The 23,794-nt window shown below is 44.2% G+C and overlaps 1 protein-coding gene across 1 annotated transcript; it reads right to left on the bottom strand.

Moving 5' to 3' along the window:
• Positions 1-352: 352 nt before the first annotated feature.
• Positions 353-23,062, bottom strand: LOC129829657 (complement C1q-like protein 4). The gene is made up of 2 exons (XM_055891494.1): positions 22,054-23,062; positions 353-805 (listed from the first exon to the last, which is right to left on the bottom strand). Exons 1-2 carry the CDS (start codon positions 22,612-22,614, stop codon positions 626-628), a joined length of 741 nt encoding a protein of 246 aa, XP_055747469.1. The 5' UTR covers positions 22,615-23,062; the 3' UTR covers positions 353-625.
• Between the last annotated feature and the right edge of the window lie 732 nt (positions 23,063-23,794).

Below are 23,794 nucleotides of genomic sequence, written 5' to 3'. Positions count from 1 at the left end.
GAGAGTGATGGAGTGCTGCATCAGATGACCTGGCCTCCACAATCACCCGACCTCAACCGAATTGAGATGGTTTGGGATGAATTGAACTGCAGAATGAAGGAAAAGCAGCCAACAAGTGCTCAGCATATGTGGGAGCGCCTTCAAGACTGTTAGAAAAGCATTCCAGGTGAAGCTGGTTGAGAGAATTCCAAGAGTGTGCCATGCTGTCATCAAGGCAAAGGGTGGCTACTTTGAAGAATTTCAAATATAAATATATTATCATTTGTTTAACACCTTTTTGGTTACTACATGATTCCATTTGTGTTATGTCATAGTTTTGATGTCTTCACTATTATTCTACAATGTAGAAAATAGTATAAATAAAGAAAAACCCTTGAATGAGTAGGTGTGTCCAAACTTTTGACTGGTACTGTATGTATGGACGTTTTTTATGTATGTTTGTGTGTGTATGTGTGTATATGTGTATATGTGTGTATATGAGTATATGTGTGTTTGTGTGTGTGTTTGTCTGCATCTGTCTGTGTTGCCTTCAGCTCCTCGAGTCCGCACACAGCCTCTCTTGTCTTTTTAAAGTTGTGAAGGTCAGTCAGGTTGGTCAATTCAGTCACTCAGTCAGGTCAGTCAGTCAGTCAGGGTAGATGAGGAACCCAGAGAATGTGCTGTATTTGTTGGTGTTTCCTCCATGGACCTTCCCCCCGTCCAGCTGTACACACACCTCGTCCCCCACGTCTAGATGCAGGATCACACTGTTAGACGCATAGTCATAGTTCTGGTCCGCATCCTGGGCGATGGCACTGGCCCTGACCTGTCTCACACACACACAGACAGACAGAAACACAGACAGAGACACACAGAGACAGACAGACAGACAGACAGACAGACAGACAGACAGACAGACAGACAGACAGACAGACAGACAGACAGACAGACAGACAGACAGACAGAGCAAATGTCATGTGTTGAAACCATCAAGGTTATAGCTTTACAATAGGCAAACCCCCCCTCCTGCTTTGTAATAATAACTTAATTAATGCATTTGTGTCTCCGTGTCCACACGAGTAAACCAAATTAAATGTGTTAAGAAACAAGTAAAGATCCACTGCCTGCGGGTCAATACAGACTGAGCTCCCCACCAGCATGCAAATGGAAGGAGTTTCAGACTGGGCTGGACACAGTGCATGCATCCCAAATATCTCCCTATTAGTGCACTATAGGCCCTGGTCAAAAGTGGTGCACTATAAAGGAAATAGGGTGCCATTTGGGACACAGAAAGACACTCAATACCATGCATATTGAGCTCTGCTATTAGCGCTAGGGCGTTTACATCATAAGCAGCAGGTCAACAGCTGCTGGGGGAAGATACTGTTGCTGTTTCTAGACCTGACTGCCTGACTTCCTGACTTCCATCCCTGTAGACCAGTGGTCGCCAACCGGTCGATCGCGATCGACTGGTTGATCTTCAAGGCATTCCAGATCGATCGCCAAACATTTCATTAGTTTGATACTAGTCTACGTGAGATTTAATAACTTTTAAAATCATGACCTGAGAGACTGTTTTGATTGAGTTCATGTCTAAGTTTTTATTCAGCACTATTACAAAATATAAAACGCGCTTCTCCCTACTTCCACTCGCGCTGCAGCTACAATGAATGAGTAGCCAGGTGTAGGCTATTAATAGCCCTGTGTTTTTATTATTATTAGCATTTCGTCATCTACAGTTGAAGTCGGAAGTTTACATGCACCTTAGCCAAATACATTTGAACTCAGTTTTTCACAATTTCTAACATTTAATCCAGGTAAAAATTCCCTGTCTTAGGTCAGTTAGGAACACCACTTTATTTTAAGAATGTGAAATGTCAGAATAATCTTAGAGAGAATTATTTATTTCAGCCTTTATTTCTTTCATCACATTCCCAGTGGGTCAGAAGTTTACATACACTCAATTAGTATTTGGTAGCATTGCCTTTAAATTGTTTAACTCTGGTCAAACGTTTCAGGTAGCCTTCCACAAGCTTCCCACAATAAGTTGGGTGAATTTTGACCATTTCCTCCTGACAGAGCTGGTGTAACTGAGTCAGGTTTGTAGGCCTCCTTGCTCGCACATGCTTTTTCAGTTCTGCCCACACATTTTCTATGGGATTGAGGTCAGAGCTTTGTGATGGCCACTCCAATACCTTGACTTTGTTGTCCTTAAGCCATTTTGCTACAACTTTGGAAGTATGCTTGTGGTCATTGTCCATTTGGAAGACCCATTTGCGACCAAGCTTTAACTTCCTGACTGATGTCTTGAGATGTTGCTTCAATATATCCACATAATTGTCCTTCCTCATGATGCCGTCTATTTTGTGAAGTGCACCAGTCCCTCCTGTAGCAAAGCACCCCCACAACATGATGCTGCCACCCCTGTGCTTTACAGTTGGGATGGTGTTCTTCGGCTTGCAAGCATCCCCCTTTTTCCTCCAAACATGACAATGGTCATTATAGCCAAACAGTTCTATTTTTGTTTCATCAGACCAGAGGACATTTCTCCAAAAAGTACCATCTTTGTCCCCATGTGCAGTTGCAAACCGTAGTCTGTCTTTTTTTATGGCGGTTTTGGAGCAGTGGCTTCTTCCTTGCTGAGCGGCCTTTCAGATTATGTCGATATAGGACTCGTTTTAATGTGGATATAGATACTTTGTATCTGTTTCCTCCAGCATCTTCACAAGGTCCTTTGCTGTTGTTCTGGGATTGATTTGCACTTTTCGCACCAAAGTAGGTTCATCTCTAGGAGACAGAATGCGTCTCCTTCCTGAGCGGTATGACGGCTGAGTGGTCCCATGGTGTTTATACTTGCGTACTATTGTTTGTACAGATGAACATGGTACCTTCAGGTGTTTGGAAATTGCTCCCAAGGATGAACCAGACTTGTGGAGGTCTACAATATTTTTTCTGAGGTCTTGGCTGATTTCTTTTGATTTTCCCATGATGTCAAGCAAAGAGGCACTGAGTTTGAAGGTAGGCCTTGAAATACATCCACAGGTACACCTCCAATTGACTCAAATTATGTCAATAAGCCTATCAGAAGCTTCTAAAGCCATGACATAATTTTCTGTAATTTTCCAAGCTGTTTAAAGGCACAGTCAACTTAGTGTATGTAAACTTCTGACCCACTGGAATTGTGATACAGTGAATAATAAGTGAAATAATCTGTCTGTAAACAATTGTTGGAAAAATTACTTGTGTCATGCACAAAGTAGATTGCCTAACCGAGTTGCAAAAACTATAGTTTGTTAACAAGAAATTTGTGGAGTGGTTGAAATACGAGTTTTAATGACTCCAACCTAAGTGTTTGTAAACTTCAGACTTCAACTGTATATTTTAATATTGAGGATTATTTCACATTCTCTGATCATAGGAACAACATGAATTTGTGTATGAGGATGATGGCGTGCGACTCGAGTTTCACCATCAGGTGGAAGGGTGTCCCCTCTCTCTGGTCACTCTCACCGGAAGAAAGGAAGGAGATAGCAGGGACCGTGAGAGGCGGACCCTCTGCTGCTCTCTCTCTACCTATGCTGAGACTAATGACATGTTCAAAACAACTTTGAACTCAATGATCTCCGACTTCTGACTTCAGTGCGTTTCAGACAACTGGGAACTCTGAAAAAAACAAGATCCGACTGGTTGAAATCTTTTTAAAGGTCTTCCAACTTGGAATACCAAGTTGGAAAGTCTGGCATCTTTCTAGAGCTCCGACTTTCTGACCTGAAGATCACTGACGTCACGATTTGACCTAGTTTATTTTCTTCAAGTTCCCAGTTGTCTTGAAAGCACCATGACCATCCGATGCAGGTAGCATCAGTCCAGTAAAATAAGAATGCAAATTATTTCAATTTATGCTCAGCTGTGCCTCACAAGTGCTACACCAATTGATCTATTTTGTTATCAAAGCTCGAGTTTTTAAATCTAATATGGTCTGAGAAGAACAATATGCTGTGATAATATATTAGGCCTACTGAACAAACTTCCTACAGAACCGTTTTTATTAGGTTAATGTTACATTTAAGTCATGTTTAAATTCTGAGCGGTAGATCTCAGCTTGCTTTTTGACTGCGAAAGTGATCTCAGAAAAGGATGGTGACCACTGCTGTAGACTACCCATTGTCCCATGTGAACACCTCATCCTCATCTTATCTACACTAGCCAATCAGCCTTCTGCTTCAGTACACAGGTCCGAGAGCCCCATCCACAGCTACAGCAGCTCTCTGATGACCAATAACAGGGTGTGTGATCAGCTCTGAGGACCAATAACAGGGTGTGTGATCAGCTCTGCGTTCTCTGAGGACCAATAACAGGGTGTGTGATCAGCTCTACGTTATCTGAGGACCAATAACAGGGTGTGTGATCAGCTCTGCGTTCTCTGAGGACTAATAACAGGGTGTGTGATCAGCTCTGCGTTCTCTGAGGACCAATAACAGGGTGTGTGATCAGCTATGCGTTCTCTGAGGACCAATAACAGGGTGTGTGATCAGCTCTGCGTTCTCTGAGGACCAATAACAGGGTGTGTGATCAGCTCTGCGTTCTCTGAGGACCAATAACAGGGTGTGTGATCAGCTATGCGTTCTCTGAGGACCAATAACAGGGTGTGTGATCAGCTCTGCGTTCTCTGAGGACCAATAACAGGGTGTGTGATCAGCTCTGCGTTCTCTGAGGACTAATAACAGGGTGTGTGATCAGCTCTGCGTCCTCTGAGGACCAATAACAGGGTGTGTGATCAGCTCTGCGTTCTCTGAGGACCAATAACAGGGTGTGTGATCAGCTCTGCGTCCTCTGAGGACCAATAACAGGGTGTGTGATCAGCTCTGCGTTCTCTGAGGACCAATAACAGGGTGTGTGATCAGCTCTGCGTTCTCTGAGGACCAATAACAGACAATATGGTTGTGATCGAGGAAGAGGTCAGAGGCTAGATCCCAATCCGTCTGTTTATCCAGTGCAGTCTGTACAAGGACCTGTCAGATAGTCGGGCAGCACTAACCAACCAGGTGATGTCATACTCTGACGGAAAGCTACACAATTACAGTCTTAAAAAAGAGGAGTGACTGTAAGATTTATTTCTCAACTCCATAGACATACTGTCTGTCTGGCATCAGTGGCCTAACTGACCTTGTATCTATCTGTCAGGCTTCATGTCTAGGCAGCCACGGTGTGAGTGCTGAGCATAGACCACTCAATCTCTGTCAGCACCCCAGACGACCGACGCATATCTCCAAGACACGGCACGACAGGCACAGAGTATGATCTGCAGCTCAACTAACGTCATGTCACTCAATCACACTACTTTACTGTGCCATTGGTAACACTTTACATAAATCTAACAAATATAATAATGCTTTATAAGCATGTATGAGCCCTTATGTCCTTCTCCCCAACAAGGTGCATTCTGATATATATATGCTAAGTACATTGCTGACTAATCATTAGAAAGTAAGCCTTGTCTAAGCCAGAATGGCCCATTGAGCCTTACCCACAATCCATCTCGTTAATGCTGAGTGCCAAGCAGAGAGGCATCGGGTCCCACTTTGGTATGACTCAACACGGGATTGAACCCCCAACCTTCCAATCTCAAGGCGGGCACTCTAACAAAAGAACACTGATTCCTGAACACTGGTCCCACATTCTGTGTAAGTCACACTCAACAGACCATGTCATCGTATTAACAGGCTTGTTGAGAGAGGCTGTTGTGTAAGTTTGAAAGGGTTTTTGTCCACCCTTTCTAACACTGTGTTGCTCTGTGGGCAGTCAGAAGGATAGATAGAGGGATATAATACAGGAAAGATAGTCAGTCATACAGTGAGGCAGGGGAATGGAGGACCAGAGAAAAGAAACATGACCGAGATGCAAAGCCTCAAAAAGCATGACGGTAAAAGGATGACAAAGCAAGATAAGTTGGTCAACAGAGAGACAGGAAGGAAGAGGAACAGAGAAAGAGAGAGAGAGATCAGGGGACGAGAGGTGAGGAAGATAGATGTGTTAATGGAGGTTGGTAGACAGTGGGCTGAGGGACGAGGCAATAGGGAGGTGAGTATTGTGAGGGCCAGACTGAGATAATACCACAAGACAGATATATAGACACCCACACACTGAACATGGCATGATGTCCAGACAAGTGCATAAGGCATTAGAGAGAGAACAAAAGAATGGCTCTTAGCATTGCCTAGACGTTGCATTTGTGTACTAATTATCGATGTCTGTTTGAATTAGGTGAAATCGGTATAGTAATTAATGAATCCAAAGACTGGGATGTGATTCCTCCAGGGGATATTTGTGTCTGTTTTAGTGGTAGGTTTCCTTCTTGCTGTTAGGGGACATGACGTGTGGTTGAAGTTAGAGGTTATGGTGGTGACATGGTGCTGACAGGTTATGATATGGTTATGATGGTGACATGGTGCTGACAGGTTATGATATGGTTATGGTGGTGACATGGTGCTGACAGGTTATGATATGGTTATGGTGGTGACATGGTGCTGACAGGTTATGATATGGTTATGGTGGTGACATGGTGCTGACAGGTTATGATATGGTTATGGTGGTGACATGGTGCTGACAGGTTATGATATGGTTATGGTGGTGACATGGTGCTGACAGGTTATGATATGGTTATGATGGTGACATGGTGCTGACAGGTTATGATATGGTTATGATGGTGACATGGTGCTGACAGGTTATGATATGGTTATGGTGGTGACATGGTGCTGACAGGTTATGATATGGTTATGATGGTGACATGGTGCTGACAGGTTATGATATGGTTATGATGGTGACATGGTGCTGACAGGTTATGATATGGTTATGATGGTGACATGGTGCTGACAGGTTATGATATGGTTATGGTGGTGACATGGTGCTGACAGGTTATGATATGGTTATGGTGGTGACATGGTGCTGACAGGTTATGATATGGTTATGATGGTGACATGGTGCTGACAGGTTATGATATGGTTATGGTGGTGACATGGTGCTGACAGGTTATGATATGGTTATGGTGGTGACATGGTGCTGACAGGTTATGATATGGTTATGGTGGTGACATGGTGCTGACAGGTTATGATATGGTTATGGTGGTGACATGGTGCTGACAGGTTATGATATGGTTATGATGGTGACAGCAGTGTTTTCTCTGCTATTGCCATTTAAAGAAATAAAGATTTGGTATTTAACATTCTACCACATTTGCAATTGCCTTATCTATGCTAATGCAGCTATGTTTTATAATATATCATGGAGCGGTAATATGTCATGCTATACTTGTTAAACGCAACATCTCCCCTAACCCCTCATTAACTTTGTGATGGTGCTATCATTAATCTATGAATGTACAGTCCCTCACAGAGACTGAATGGACGTAGGGCAATTCTAGCAAATGCCAGATGGGCTGGTCCATCTTAAGCCCAGTGGGCCTGTCTAAATTGTGGTTTAAGTGCAGTAATGTCATTATTTGTCTAAGGCAATAGAATGGGCCAGTATGGGGGCCTTGAAGGGGGGAAAAATGGTCCGGTTGGTTACAAATGGCCGGGCTGTTTTCTGGTCCGAGTCCATCCCTGCTCAGCCAGCACATAACGATCTGAGAACCATGTATCTTAGATCGTGGTGAGAGCGTGATTGTCCTATGATTATTTTGCATACAACCGTCCCACAACTTTCTGGGAATGGTGCAGGATATCCAGCTAGCGCTTAAGAAACATCTGTGGACATTTCAGTACTTCAGCATAACGTTTTCTGCAGGTTTCCTCATGCTTCTATTTAAAGTCATGTTCTTGGAACATTAAGAAAACTTTCCATAAAAAAAACATGAGAAAACCTTAGTAACATTCAAAGAACATTCTAAGAATGTTATTTTTAAAAACATGACTGTACAAAACACTGACTGTACAAAACATTAGGAACACCTGCTCTTTCCATGGCATAGACTGATCAGGTGAATCCAGGTGAAAGCTATGATCCCTTTTTTGATGTCACTTGTTAAATCCACTTCAATCAGTGTAGATGAAGGGCAGGAGAGGTTAAAGAATGATTTTTAAGCCTTGATACAATTGAGAGATGGATTGTGTATGTGTGCCATTCAGAGAGTGAATAGGGTGAATTAAGTGCCTTTGAACGGGGTATGATAGAAGGTGCCAGGCACACTGGTTTGTGTGAAGAACTGCAACGCTGCTGGATTTTTCACGCTCAACAGTTTCCTCATTGTATCAAGAATGGTCCACCACCCAAAGGAGATCCAGCCAACTTGACACGACTGCGGGAAGCATTGTACTCAACATGGACCAGCATTCCTGTGGAACACTTTCAACACCTTGTAGAAAGGGAAATAAAGTCCATGCCGTGACAAATTGAGGCAAAGGTGGGTGCAACTCAATATTAGGAAGGTGTTCCTAATGTTTTGTACATTCTGTTCTCAGTGTCAACAAAACTCTCTCTATCCTCTATCTTGTTAAGTGTGGTCCCACCTGATCATAATGAGTGCTCGTTTCTTTGAAATGGGGTGTTTAAATAGACAAAAATACACAGCTTTGTACGAGTAAAAAACAAACATAGCATGCTAACTCCATTCTTGTAGTGCAGTGGACTAATTCCATGGATAGCGAACAGAAGGTCATATGTTCAAATCTCACTGATGCCGTGCAAAATTAAAATTGAAATAAATGTGTTTACATGATTAATGCCTAAGCAAATGAGTGTCCTATTTGTGCTTGTAGTTCAAAACGGTTAACCCAAAATAAGCTAGCAGTGTTATTAAAAGTCTTATTGAAACGTGTTCTCAGAATGTTATTTAATTACCTCCAAATACCCTATAATTTCTGTTCTCAAAACCTTAATAAAACCCCCCAGCAAAAACTTTGAGACAACCAAAGTAAAACGTTCCCAGAACCTCCCTGCAACCTAAAAATGAACGTTCCCAGAACAGGCGAAATGTTAACTTCGTTTAAAAAACGTTCAGTTTTACCGGTCAAGAAACGTATGGCTTTGTTCCCAGACCCAATGTGAAACCAAAAAGGTACACTCCGACAACTTCCAAGGAACCAAATGTGCCAGCTGGGTGGTTCCTTGAGTATTGTCATAAACAAGGAATACCAATGATATCTATGTTATATCACTGTCGTGACACAACTGGTATGTAAGGGAAGCCCGCTGACGCCCTGTACATTATCTGGAAGTAATGGACGACGTGCTATGGACGATGTGCATATTATATAAAATGTTCAAAGTGGACAAATTCATTGCCTCAGATGTAATCTTTCCCTGGGTCTTTTTAACCAGTCATTTTATACTCTTTTAATAGATCATATGAAAGTGGTTTCACACGGCCACTCTGTAATGACCAGAACCTGTATTAACTCCAGGTAGAAGTGACATGGTGTGCTTCCCAAATAGCACCCTATTCCCTACATAGTGCACAAATTTTGACCACAGCCATATGGGCCCTGGCTTAAAGTAATGCGCTATAAAGGGAATAGGGTGTTATTTGGGGTCCAGACATGGACATGGTAGAGCTGCTGAAATGCATTATAATTAGCCTTCAGGGTATTGTAGCTAAGGAAGCTCTGACTCTGGCTGTACACTGTGCTTCTCTCTGTATAATGGATTTCAATATGTGAGCTCAAATCGCTGGGTTTTCTGTAGAAATTGATATAACCTGTGATATAACCTGTATTTCATACTTCGAGACAACCAACAAAAGAGTTAATGATTATGTAATATAAATCTCTCAAAATAGACATCTTTTTATATTTCTTGCCATAGTAATTACATACATACCAAACATTAGGAACAGTGTATTTATCAAGTGACATCATTAAGCTTGTGACCCTGGGTCTCGACCCTGCCCTGTGCAACTGGGTCCTGGACTTTCTGACTGGCAGCCCCCAGGTGGTGAAGGTAGGAAACAACATCTCCACCCCGCTGATCCTCAACACTGGGACCCCACAAGGGTGTGTTCTCAGCCCTCTCCTGTACTCCCTGTTCACCCATGACTGCGTGGCCATGTACGCCTCCAACTCAATCCTCAAGTTTGCAGACAAGAAGGCTTGATTACCAACAACAACGAGACAGCTTACAGGGAGAAGGTGTGGGCCCTTGGAATTTGGTGTCCTCTCACTCAACGTCAACAAAACAAAGGAGATGATTGTGGACTTCAGGAAACAGCAGAGGGAGCACCATCCTATCCACATCGCCGGGACAATAGTGGAGAAGGTGGAAAGTTTTAAGTTTTAAGTTCCTCTGTGTACACATCACGTACAAACTGAAATGGTTCACCCACACAGACAGCGTGGTGAAGAAGGCGCAAGAGCGCCTCTTCAACCTCAGGAGGCTGAAGAAATGTTGCGTGTCACCTAAAACCCTCACAAACTTCTACAGATGCACAATCGAGAGCATCCTGTCAGGCTGTATCACCGCCTGGTACGGCAACTGCACTGCCCTCAACCACAAGGCTCTCCAGAGGGTAGTGCGGGGGCAAAATACCTGCCCTACAGCACCCGATGTCAAAGGAAGGCCAAAAAAAAATCATCAACGACAACAACCACCCGAGCCACTGCCTGTTCACCCCGCTATCATCTCTCTCTCTCTCTCTCTCTCTCTCTCTCTCTCTCTCTCTCTCTCTCTCTCTCTCTCTCTCTCTCTCTCTCTCTCTCTCTCTCTCTCTCTCTCTCTCTCTCTCTCTCTCTCTCTCTCCTTCTCTCTCTCTCTCAGCCCGCCCCCCACGCTCCCCCCCTCCCCCATACTCCCACCTGTCTTGTCTTGCCATGTGCGGCAGAAAGAGAGAGAGTTTAAGAGCTACTTTTCTATTGTCTTCCCTCTAAGAGGTCAGTATATCACAGCCAATGAATCCTGTCAGTTTTATTACCAGTGAACCAAGGCACCACAGATAAAAAGGTAACTTTGTATACCCTCACATCTCCCTGCCGGTCTCACAGAATAGCCGTGCTTGATCAGTTTATTACCCTATCCCCACCTCCCGAATGGCTCCTGAGTTGCTCCCGAGTGGCGCAGCGGTCTACTGTACTGCATCTCAGAGCAAGAGGCATCACTGCAGTCACTGGTTCAAATCCAGGCTGCACCACATCTGTTCTGATCGGGAGTCCCATAGGGCGGTGTACAATTGGCCCAGCATCGCCGGGGTAGGCTGTCATTGTAAAGAAGAATTTGCTCTTAACTGACTTGCCTAGTTAAATAAAAGTTACATTTAAAAAATTCCCTCTGCCCCTTCTTTTTTCAGATTCTCATTTCATCTATCCTTGTCTGTCTCTTTCGACACATTTGTTCACACATCTTGGGTTGTATATAAAATGACAGTGCAGCTGCTACCCCCTCCCTCCCTCCCAGGCCCGTTTACCAGAAGCCCTGTAATGAAAGGGCCAGGGCTAGCCAGAGACAAGAGAGACAGCCCCAGGCTCTATGCTGGCCCCCAGGGGCCTCCTTTCTCCTCACAGCCCCAGGATCAGCTCAGTGTGGCGGCCACACATGGAGGAGCTCATTCCCCCTCCCCTGGCCATCTCCATCTCCCTGTTGATCTCAATTTTTCTTGTCTCTCTCTCTCTCTCTCTCTCTCTCTCTCTCTCTCTCTCTCTCAATTCAGAGGGTTTATTGACATGGGAAACGTGTTGCCAAAGCAAGTGAAATAAACAAAGAACAAAAGTGAAGACACAAAACAACATCAATAGAAAACTAGTCAAAATTAACAGTAAACATTGTACTCAAAAAGTTTTCAAAAAGATAAAGACATTTCAAGTGTTATATTATGAGCTATGTACAGTAATTTAGTGATGTGCAAATAGTTGTAGTACGAATAAACAGAGAAATATTGGTGGTATTTAAATGTTGTTTGTGCTCCACTGGTTGTCCTTTTCTCATGGCAACGGGCCACAAATCTTGCTGCAGTGTTTGCACACTGTGGTATTTCACCTAACAGATATGGGAGTTTAGCAATGTTTGATTTGTTTTCAAATTCTTTGTGGGTCTCTGCGATCTGTGGGAAATATGTATCTCTAATGTGGTCAAACATTTGGCAGAAGGTTAGGAAGTACAGCTCAGTTTCACTTCATTTTGTGGGCAGTGTGCACATAGCCTGTCTTCTCTTGAGAGCTAGGTCTGCCTACGGCAAGGCAAATCAATGCTTACTGAGTCTGTACATAGTCAAGAATTTTCTTAGTTTTGGGTCAGTCACAGTGGTCAGGTGTTCTGCCACTGTGTACTCTCTGTTTAGGGCCAAATAGCATTCTAGTTTGCTCTGTTTTTTGTTTGATTCTTTCCAGTGTGTCAAATAATTATATTTTTGCTTTCTCATAATTTGGTTGGGTCTAATTGTGTTGCTGTCCTGGGGCTCTGTGGGGTCTGTTTGTGTTTGTGTTTGTCTTTGTGAACAGAGCCCCAGAACCAGCTAGCTGAGGGGACTTTTCTCTAGGTTTGTCTCTCTGTAGGTGAGGACTTTGTGGTGGAATGTGTGGGCATCGCTTCCTTTTAGGTGGTTGTAGAATGTAACAGCTCTTTTCTGGATGTTGATAACTATCTGGTATAGTCCTAATTCTGCTCTGAATGTATTGTTTGGGATTTTACACTAAGTATATCTTTTTTAATTCTGCATGCAGTTTCAATTGAGTGTTTGTCCCATTTTGTGAATTCTTGATTGGTGAGTGGACTCCAGACCTCATAACAATAGAGGGCAAAGGGTTCTATAACTTATTGAAGTATTTTTACACAGATCCTATTTGAGATGTGAGTTTTATGTTCCTTTTGATGTCTGAGAAGGCCCTACTTGTCTTGTCTCTTAGATCGTTCACAGCCTTGTGGAAGTTACCTGTGGTGTTCATGTTTAGGCCGAGGTAGGTATAGTTATTTGGGCAACAGTGTCTAGATTGAACTTGTATTTGTTGTACTGCATATTGGAACTTTTTTGGAACACCATTATTTTTGTCTTACTGAGATTCACCGTCAGGGCCCAAGTCTGACAGTAGGACTGTAGGCCCTCCTTGGTTGGGGACAGAAGCACCAAACAGTAGACATTTGATTTGCATTGGGGAAAGTGGAAAAAGCTTTTCAACCACTCCCTTGAGTGCTGTGGCCACCCTTTCTTGCTGTGCTCTCGGGTCGTTTGTGCCTGTGTGAACTATTACGTGGCTGGGTGACCCTAGTTGACCATCAGATAGCAGGTGAGGGAACGCTGAGTATTTGGGCACCGCTGTGTGTTCGTGGAAAAGTTCATTTTCTTGTATGTATTTCCCATTCGAGTCCATAAGGAGTACAATCTGTGGCTTTTGTGTGTCCTCAGTGGGTGTCGAGGGGTTTTCATGGGGGCTGCTAGGAGGGAGCCATTTGTCTGTTCTGCTGTGGTGTTGAGGCTGTGGTCAGGATCTGGTGTGGGCTGTTCTGCTGTGGTGTTGAGGCTGTGGTCAGGATCTGGTGTGGGCTGTTCTGCTGTGGTGTTGAGGCTGTGGTCAGGATCTGCTGTGGGCTGTTCTGCTGTGGTGTTGAGGCTGTGGTCAGGATCTGGTGTGGGCTGTTCTGCTGTGGTGTTGAGGCTGTGGTCAGGATCTGGTGTGGGCTGTTCTGCTGTGGTGTTGAGGCTGTGGTCAGGATCTGGTGTGGGCTGTTCTGCTGTGGTGTTGAGGCTGTGGTCAGGATCTGGTGTGGGCTGTTCTGCTGTGGTGTTGAGGCTGTGGTCAGGGTCTGGTGTGGGCTGTTCTGCTGTGGTGTTGAGGCTGTGGTCAGGATCTGGTGTGGGCTGTCCTGCTGTGGTGTTGAGGCTGTGGTCAGGATCTGGTGTGGGCTGTTCTGCTGTGGTGTTGAGGCTGTGGTCAGGATCTGGTGTGGGCTGTTCTGCTGTGGTGTTGAGGCTGTGGTCAGGATCTGGTGTGGGCTGTTCTGCTGTGGTGTTGAGGCTGTGGTCAGGATCTGGTGTGGGCTGTTCTGCTGTGGTGTTGAGGCTGTGGTCAGGATCTGGTGTGGGCTGTTCTGCTGTGGTGTTGAGGCTGTGGTCAGGATCTGGTGTGGGCTGTTCTGCTGTGGTGTTGAGGCTGTGGTCAGGGTATGGTGTGGGCTGTTCTGCTGTGGTGTTGAGGCTGTGGTCAGGATCTGGTGTGGGCTGTTCTGCTGTGGTGTTGAGGCTGTGGTCAGGATCTGGTGTGGGCTGTTCTGCTGTGGTGTTGAGGCTGTGGTCAGGGTCTGGTGTGGGCTGTTCTGCTGTGGTGTTGAGGCTGTGGTCAGGGTCTGGTGTGGGCTGTTCTGCTGTGGTGTTGAGGCTGTGGTCAGGATCTGGTGTGGGCTGTTCTGCTGTGGTGTTGAGGCTGTGGTCAGGATCTGGTGTGGGCTGTTCTGCTGTGGTGTTGAGGCTGTGGTCAGGATCTGGTGTGGGCTGTTCTGCTGTGGTGTTGAGGCTGTGGTCAGGATCTGGTGTGGGCTGTTCTGCTGTGGTGTTGAGGCTGTGGTCAGGATCTGGTGTGGGCTGTTCTGCTGTGGTGTTGAGGCTGTGGTCAGGATCTGGTGTGGGCTGTTCTGCTGTGGTGTTGAGGCTGTGGTCAGGATCTGGTGTGGGCTGTTCTGCTGTGGTGTTGAGGCTGTGGTCAGGATCTGGTGTGGGCTGTTCTGCTGTGGTGTTGAGGCTGTGGTCAGGATCTGGTGTGGGCTGTTCTGCTGTGGTGTTGAGGCTGTGGTCAGGATCTGGTGTGGGCTGTTCTGCTGTGGTGTTGAGGCTGTGGTCAGGATCTGGTGTGGGCTGTTCTGCTGTGGTGTTGAGGCTGTGGTCAGGATCTGGTGTGGGCTGTTCTGCTGGCTTCTCTGGGGGAGTGGCCAGCTCTTTCATGGGTTGTTCTAATCTCTTTCTATTGCTCCATCTCAGTCCCCACCTTCACATTTATCTCCTTCATAATCCTACCATGCCTCCCTCACATATCTCTGTCTCTCTGTTTCACCAATACTGTCACGCCCTGGCCTTAGTTATCTTTGTTTTCTTTATTATTTTAGGTCAGGGTGTGACATGGGGGATGTTTGTGTGTTTTTGTCTCGTATAGGGTGTTTGTATTGTATAGTTTTTTTTTGTAGATTTCATGGGGTTGTGTTCAGTGTAGGTGTTTATGTATGTCTATGGTTGCCTGGATTGGTTCTCAATTAGAGACAGCTGTCATTAGTTGTCTCTGGTTGAGAGCCATATTTAGGCAGCCATAGGCATTAGGTAGGTTGTGGGTAATTGTCTATGTTTGACGTTAGTAGCTTGTGTGTGCACTTTCGTTTGTTAGCTTCACGGTCGTTTGTTGTTTTGTCTAGTTTGTATTAGTGTTCGTCTCATCTTCAAATAAATAGAAGATGTATTTATATCACGCTGCACCTTGGTCCTCTCTTTCACCTAAAGACGATCGTGACAAATACGAGCAAAAATAGCAGACTTACATTAATAATCCTTCAACATATTGGAGCGATATTGCTACAATAAAAGCCCCTGCTCCCAACAATCATACTTTATATAATACATAATGTTAAATACCTTATAAAATAATATAGTAGTGATGGCTACTCCTTTGTGTTTTAGGGGAAATCAAAAGTGGCCAAGTGCCAACGTTTCTAACTGCAGCCTCCCTCCGACTATGCCTGAGGGGAAAAGCACCCTGACCAAAATAATGAGGTGGATGACATATGCTGTCTGTCAATGGGAAGTCACAGCAATACGAGATGCTAATGTGATATTGGCTCGTCACTACAGGATGTCTAGCAGAATGACAAGCTAACCTTTAGAGATGACAATCAATTATTGTTATTGTTGTTGCTTATACAGTATATAAATATACTGTATAAGAAAACACATTTTAAAGAGTATATATATATATATATATATTGCCTTTATTACTTTTGTCTATATTATTACCTTGGTCAAACCTGATATGCTATAGTAACACAAACACAATACCACATAAGGAGCAGGGGAGTAGATGAACTCAATCAGTTAATCAGATCATGTTTTAAACTGTTAACCACCACATAGAGCATGCAGTATATACAACACTACTATAACAGCCACATAAAACTGAATGTACAAAACATTAGGAACACCTGCTCTTTCTGTGACTGACCAGGTGAATCCAAGTGAAAGCTATGATCCCTTATTGATGTCACTTGTTAAATCCACTTCAATCAGTGTAGATGAAGGGGAGGAGACAGGTTAAAGAAGGATTTTTAAGCCTTGAGACAATTGAGACATGAATTGTGAATGTGTGCCATTCAGAGGGTGAATGGGTAAGACAGAAGATTGAAGAGCCTTTGAACGGGGTTTGGTAGGAGATGCCGGGCAGATCCGTTTGTGTCAAGAACTGCAACACTGCTGGGTTTTTCACGCTCAGCAGTTTCCTTTGTGTATTAAGAATGGTCCACCACCCAAAGGAGATCCAGCCAACTTGACACAACTGTGGGAAGCATTAAAGTCAACATGGACCAGCATCCCCATGGAACGCTTTCAGCACATGGTAGAGTCCATGCCCTCATGAATTGAGGCTGTTCTGAGGGCACCATAGCACCAAAAAACTGTAAGGGCACCATAGCCATAGCTCCATAGAACCCCCCTCCACACACACACACACACACACACACACACACACACACACACACACACACACACACACACACACACACACACACACACACACACACACACACACACACACACACACACACACACACACACACACACACACACACACACACACACACACACACACACGCTTAATCAATCTACCTTAGAGTGGACACTGGACAGCCACACAGGGATTAACTGAACCTCTCCCTGGCTGGCTGGCTGGCTGGCTGGCTGGCTGGCTGGCTGGCTGGCTGGCTGGCTGGCTGGCTGTAGACTCCGTGACCTGAATCTCATTTACCTCATAACTAGCCACTGTACCAAGAAGCAATTTCAGGCTATCAATTTAGTCAGAGTAGCTAGCTTGTCTAACTATCTTAGCTTGTCACGCCCTGATCTGTTTCACCTTTCCTTGTGATTGTCTCCACCCCCTCCAGGTGTCACTGATTTTCCCCAGTGGATTTATATTTGTGTTTCCTATCTCTCTGTGCCAGTTCATCTTGTATGTTTATCCAAGTCAACCAACGTTTTTCCCGTTCTCCTGCTTTTTGCTATTCTCCTTTTTCTAGTCCTCCCGGTTTTGACCCGTGCCTGTTTCTGGACTCTGGACCCGCCTGCCTGACCAGTCTGCCTGCCCTGACCTCGAGCCTGTCTGCCACTCTGTACCTCCTGGACTCTGATCTGGTTTTGACCTTTTGCCTGTCCACAACCATTCTCTTGCCTACGCCTTTTTGATTAATAATAAACATTGTAAGACTCCAACCATCTGCATCTGGGTCTCACCTTGTGTCATGATATAGCTGGCATGCCTGCTGACAAAGTCGGTAGACATTAGAAAAGCAAGCAATAACTAAATGTTCTGAATATGACTCCCATTCCTTTTAATCTTTTACCTACATTTTAAAAGAGATGGAAAGAAGCATACGCGAATGTCCGGCTCGAATCTAATCGAGCATCTGACATTAACAGACACCACACTTCTATACAGACACCACTAGTTTCTGATACCTAAGTAAGCGAAATATAAATCTAAAACAACTGTCTTGGAGAATCAACTAGGCTGCAGTCAACTGGAAAAATCATCTCATGTGGTATTTTGAGTGGAACGTTTGCTGTCGTAACGTTAGTGAATACATTATAGCATCGGAGCTACTTGAGTGTGTGGCTTTGCCTTTTCTTTTTAATGTATTTTGAGTGGAACATAGACAATGATATGGTGCTGGAGACAGATTTTGAATATGAGGGCAAAAAGTGGTGAAGAGTCCCTTTCAGCCAATTTCAGAATATAAGATCTGTCTTTATAGAAACTGTTAAATTAAATGGGACCACCTGATGTGTGTGAGATTGACCTGGGTCTCTCTGTGAGGTTAAATAATTTAATTGAGTGAAACTCTAATTAATGGACAATCAATGGACAAGAAGGAGAGGAGGTAGAGGGGAGTATGAGTGGAAGAGAAGGGGGGTAGAGGGATGTGGGCATTTGGGAGTAGAGGGTGGTAGAGGAATGAGAGGGAGGTAGAGGGGGAAGTGGGGATATGGGGGGAGAGTTATTTCAGGGGATCTAATCTAAGAGTTATGAATGATTTAATGGAATGATGAGATGACTGGAATGACAATATAGGATGACACAAAGCAGAAGCCAGGTAGGTATCTTAAATATCGTGTTAGCTCTTTCTGAGTTTGCTAAACACAAATACAGGCTTTGGACACATTTAAAGATGAATAAGATTTAGATCACCTTATTAATCAATTGTACACAATGTCCAACTGAAGTTTGACATCCACTTTATCCCAGCGCCCGAAAAAGACACACAGAGGACTGAATGGTAACGTGTCAGTGTGGTGACTGATGAATTCAGATGAAAACATAGTTGTGTTAGAGTCCTCAAATTAAAGTGATTTATCCTAAGCCTCTTCTTTTCCTCTCCCCCCCAATCAGTCCCTCTGTCTTTAATTAGTACCAGGGGAAAGAGAGAATGAGGGACCGATGGATGAGTGGTCTGTCAGTTTCTCTTTCATTATTTATCTACAGTATCTATCTGAGGTGACAATCTGTGTCCCAATTGGCACCCTATTCCCTTTATAGTGCACTACTTTAGGGCTCATAGAGCTCTGGTCAAAAGTAGTGCACTATGTAGGGAATAAGGTGCCATTTGGGATACAACCCTGGTGTATAATATCTACTAATTAGACTTTCCTTTGGCGACAACCGACGGCAGCATACTGCCACTCATCATTTGGCTATGACTGGTGGAAATGCAAATATTAGTAGCTGTGATTTTAAAGTGTGAAGCATCACTTCTCTTTAATGATGGATAATATTTTCTTAGATCTATATTTTGCTACCGTGTTGCTACTGCCCACAGATGCAGAGGAATGTGATGTGAATTAAAAGTGACAAATGTTGCATAGCGAAGGTGAAAGTGAGAGTCAGAGGCAGTGGTGTAGTGGTGCCTGGAGAAGTGGGCATACTCGAAATGGTTTTTACATTTTTCCAAATGGCCCGAAGGAAAGGCTCCCTGTGTGAAACATTCTATGAGAAACAGTGATATACACTGTTGAACTAGAATGATAAAGCCTGTATTGGTCTTTCACAGTCAAGCCAACCCAAGCTCTACTGTGCAAGTGGGCTAACAGTAGGCCTACTATTGAAACAGATAAATTAGTCACACTTTTTTTGTAGAAAAACAACAAAACTGAATTTTCGAAGTCCACAACAATATGTTTAAACCTTTATTTAACTAGGCAAGACAGTTAAGAACAACATTTTATTTACAATGACAGCCGACCGGGGAACAGTGGGTTAACTGCCTTGTTCAGGGGCAGAACGGCAGATATTTACCTTGTCAGCTTGGGGATTCAATCCAGCAACCTTTCGGTTACTGGCCCAACGCTCTAACCACTAAGCTACCTGCCACCCCAAAGAGTAGTTTCATGACCGGGAATCGAACACGGGCCGGGGCGTTGAGCGAGCCGTATCCTAACCAATAGCTTTTGAGGTCTGGGAAAATCTAAGAAATGTTGTGCAGGCACCTAGCACTCTTGTTTGGTTAGCAGTGTTTCTGTAGCACATGAGATTAATGGATGAATGCAAATAATCATTATATAATTCTGCCAGTTAAGCATAGACTACTTTGTAGCTAATTAACATGTAATTAAAGTTTTGGGGAAGGTCTTTCCATCTACCAGAATATGGTTAGGTCTATCATTAGCATTGCTATATTTTTCCTGTTCCTTAATTGTTTGAAACCTGGATGCTTTACTTCATATTACGAGGCAAGTCTTACCTTGCTTCAAAGTAGCCTATAGCCAAAATCCCACCATAGAAATGTGAAGGCAATCATTTTTTAAAGACTTACATGCGTTCTCCTGTTCTATTGTTTTTCTTTCACTGTCGAGCAGCCAGAGGTATTATTGTAGCAACGATAGTCATTAGGTCTCCCCTCTTTTTTAAATTTTATTTCACCTTTATTTAACCAGGTAGGCTAGTTGAGAACAAGTTCTCATTTACAACTGCAACCTGGCCAAGATAAAGCAAAGCAGTGTGACACAAACAACAACACAGAGTTACACATGGAATAAACAAACATACAGTCAATAACAGAATAGAAAAAGTCTATATACAGTGTGTGCAAAGGAGGTAAGATAAGGGAGGTAAGGCAATAAATAGGCCATAGTGGCAAAATAATTACAATTTAGCAATTAAACACTGGAGTGATAGATGTGCAGAAGATGAATGTGCAAGTAGAAATATTGGGGTGCAAAGGAGCAATAAATAAATAAATAACAGTATGGGGATGAGGTAGTTGGATGGGCTATTTACAGAAGGGCTATGTACAGGTGCAGTGATCTGTGAGCTGCTCTGACAGCTGGTGCTTAAAGTTAGTGAGGGAGATATAAGTCTCCAGCTTCAGTGATTTTTGCAGTTCGTTCCAGTCATTGGCAGCAGAAAACTGGAAGGAAAGGCGGCCAAAGGAGGAATTGGCTTTGGGGGTGACCAGTGAAATATACCTGCTGGAGCGCGTGCTACGGGTGGGTGCTGCTATGGTGACTAGTGAGCTGAGATAAGGTGGGGCTTTACATAGCAAAGACGTATAGATACCTGGAGCCAGTGGGTTTGGCGACGAATATGAAGCGAGGGCCAGCCAACGAGAGCATACAGGTCGCAGTGGTGGGTAGTATATGGGGCTTTGGTGACAAAACAGATGGCACTGTGATAGACTGCATCCAATCTGTTGAGTAGAGTGTTGGAGGCTATTTTGTAAATGACATCGCCGAAGTCAAGGATCGGTAGAATAGTCAGTTTTACGAGGGTATGTTTAGCAGCATGAGTGAAGGATGCTTTGTTGCGAAATAGGAAGCCGATTCTAGATTTAATTTTGGATTGGAGATGCTTAATGTGAGTCTGGAAGGAGAGTTTACAGTCTAACCATACACCTAGGTATTTGTAGTTGTCCACATATTCTAAGTCAGAACCGTCCAGAGTAGTGATGCTGGACTGGCGGGCAGCGATCAGTTGAAGAGCATGCATTTAGTTTTACTTGCATTTAAGAGCAGTTGGAGGCCACGGAAGGAGAGTTGTATGGCATTGAAGCTCGTCTGGAGGTTTGTTAATACAGTGTCCAAAGAAGGGCCAGAAGTATACAGAATGGTGTTGTCTGCGTAGAGGTGGATCAGAGACTCACCAGCAGAATCACCAACATTTCTAATGGATATTTCCATCTCTGTCCATGAAACTGCTTGCATGTGCAGTAGAACAGTGTTTTCCCGCAAATTGTATTTTGGAACATTTGTGTGCACATTGCTGCACAGAAAATGTGAAGAAATAATAGTTGATTAGCCTCATTAGTTAATACGGCGTATACCTCCACTACATAACTTTGATATGCATTGTGGGGAGTATATGCAATGCCCACTGAAAAATAAGCGGGTACATGGTGTATACCTGCGTACAGGGTTGGGGAGTAATTGATTACATGTAATCAGTTAAATGTAATCAGATTTTTTTTTTAATGTTAACTGTAATCAGTTACGTTACCAGCAAAATCTTGTAATCAGAAAATCAGAAATTTAGAAAAAATATATATTATGACACCTTTCTGCTTTCTAAATGAATAAAGTTCAAGTTTGTTCCACCTGAGCGAGTCACAAGACAGAGACAACTAGGATAACACACCAAATGCATTTGATGGATCCTTTTTGTCTTCTTCTAATGCCTCTTAAGGGGGAAAGTAATCAGATTACATTACTGAGTTTGGGTAATCCAAACATTACATTACTGATTACAATTTTGGACAGGTAACTAGTAACTGTAACGGATTGCATTTAGAAAGTAACTTACCCAACTCTGGCTGTGTGTACCCTCCACTACACCACTGCTCAGAGGTGATGGTCAATGAAGAACAAACGCACACACATATACATACACACACACACACACACACACACACTCTCTCTCCTACCTGTCCGTTCTTCTTCAAGTCAGCCCACATGCTGGTCCCATCTCCGCCCCTCATCAGAACATGGTAGGTGAAGAAGTAGATACCAGGTAGAGGACAGGTGAACTTCCCAGTACTAGGCTCATAGTAGTTCCCTACATTGGTTACCACATCATCAAACTTCAACACCTCGCTGCCCTCGTGCTGTTTCCTTAGCCCTGCATAAAAGGCGATCTTGGGGCTGTAGGAGGGGAGGTAACCATTAGGTCCAGGGCCGGGAGGCCCCTGTGGCCCTGGCTTGCCTGATTCCCCAGGGGGTCCTCGGGCGCCTGGAGGACCAGGGATCCCAGGGACACCGCGGTACCCCGTCTTCTTCTTCCCGGGGTATTCCGGTTGAGGGGACATGGCTGTCAGCTCCTGGCCTGGTTGGGCAGTACTATAAGTGTCACAGACCATTCTGCAGCTCCCCAGCATCTCATAATGGGTCCCCCCGCCGCCACTTCCTTGGCTAGCTCCTCCCCCTTTCATGGTGTGAACCAATAGGGGGATGGCTATCAGGAGGAGTAGAACCATGGCCACGCCCATGGCGGCTCCGATGGCACGCTTCCGACGGCTGAACCGAGAAGCGGACAGGGTCAGAAAGTCCTCCTCCCCCTTAGACGGAATAGTGCCGGGTGCCAGGGTGCACTATAGATAGACCGAATATGAAAGACTGGAAGGAAGGTATGGAGAGGTCTGGTTGCTGTATGTTTGTGGTGCTCTCAGACTAGGCCAACAGGTGTCAGCAGCCAAGAGAGAAGGGTCCGTTGAGACAACATGAGTAGAATGTGGGAGAGAAAAGGAAGATGGCAGACGGAGAGAAGGGAAGAGAGGAACAACAGGAGAGAGGGGGATGATGAAGGGAAAGGGATGGAGCAGGATTTCACTCTTTAAAACCTGCAGTCAGTGTTCAGACAACACTATGTTGTAGTTTTAAACCTGCAGTCAGTGTTCAGCCAACTCTATGTTGTAGTTTAAAACCTGCAGTCAGTGTTCAGACAACACTTTGTTGTAGTTTGAAACCGGCAGTCAGTGTTCAGACCTCTATGTTGTAGTTTAAAACCTGGAGTCAGTGTTCAGACAACTCTATGTTGTAGTTTAAAACCTGGAGTCAGTGTTCAGACAACTCTATGTTGTAGTTTAAAACCTGGAGTCAGTGTTCAGACAACTCTATGTTGTAGTTTAAAACCTGCAGTCAGTGTTCAGACAACTCTATGTTGTAGTTGACATAGTTCATTTCATTTAGCCTCTTTCACCTTTTGTCCTGCTCTTGTCTTCCAGAGTTCTTCTTGTCTTCGCTTTGATCAAATTCCTCCTATTTTCTGCGCATCAAACATCAACCAAACCCAGGCCAAGAGAACGTACAATAGTGAACTTATGTTATCAGAATTTACCAAGAGATCGCTGATTCGACTTCAACTGCCAATTCAGCTAATTATGTACAGTAGACGGCAGAAAAAGAATTGTCAGTCTCTTCAACAAACCACTTGTGCTTTTCTAAGGGCTCGCCTTATGAATGACAGAAACTCAGCTAACAGAGGTGTCTCTCCGCTGAATACAGCATGACTGAGAGAACAAATAACAGAAGGAAGAGAAGGGAAAAGAAAGTCGATATGTTCAGAGTTGCCTTCCTGTCAGAATCATTTTAGTCCTGTGTGTTTATAGGGTGGTAGTAGTATTACAGGGCGTCCAGAGCTAGATGGAGGGTGCTGGGGCGAGAAACCAA

Source organism: Salvelinus fontinalis, chromosome 31 (assembly GCF_029448725.1).
Source record: "Salvelinus fontinalis isolate EN_2023a chromosome 31, ASM2944872v1, whole genome shotgun sequence".
Classification (NCBI taxonomy): domain Eukaryota; kingdom Metazoa; phylum Chordata; class Actinopteri; order Salmoniformes; family Salmonidae; genus Salvelinus; species Salvelinus fontinalis.
The sequence above is the reverse complement of the archived record's forward strand: the minus strand, read 5'-3'. Positions and strand labels throughout refer to the sequence as shown.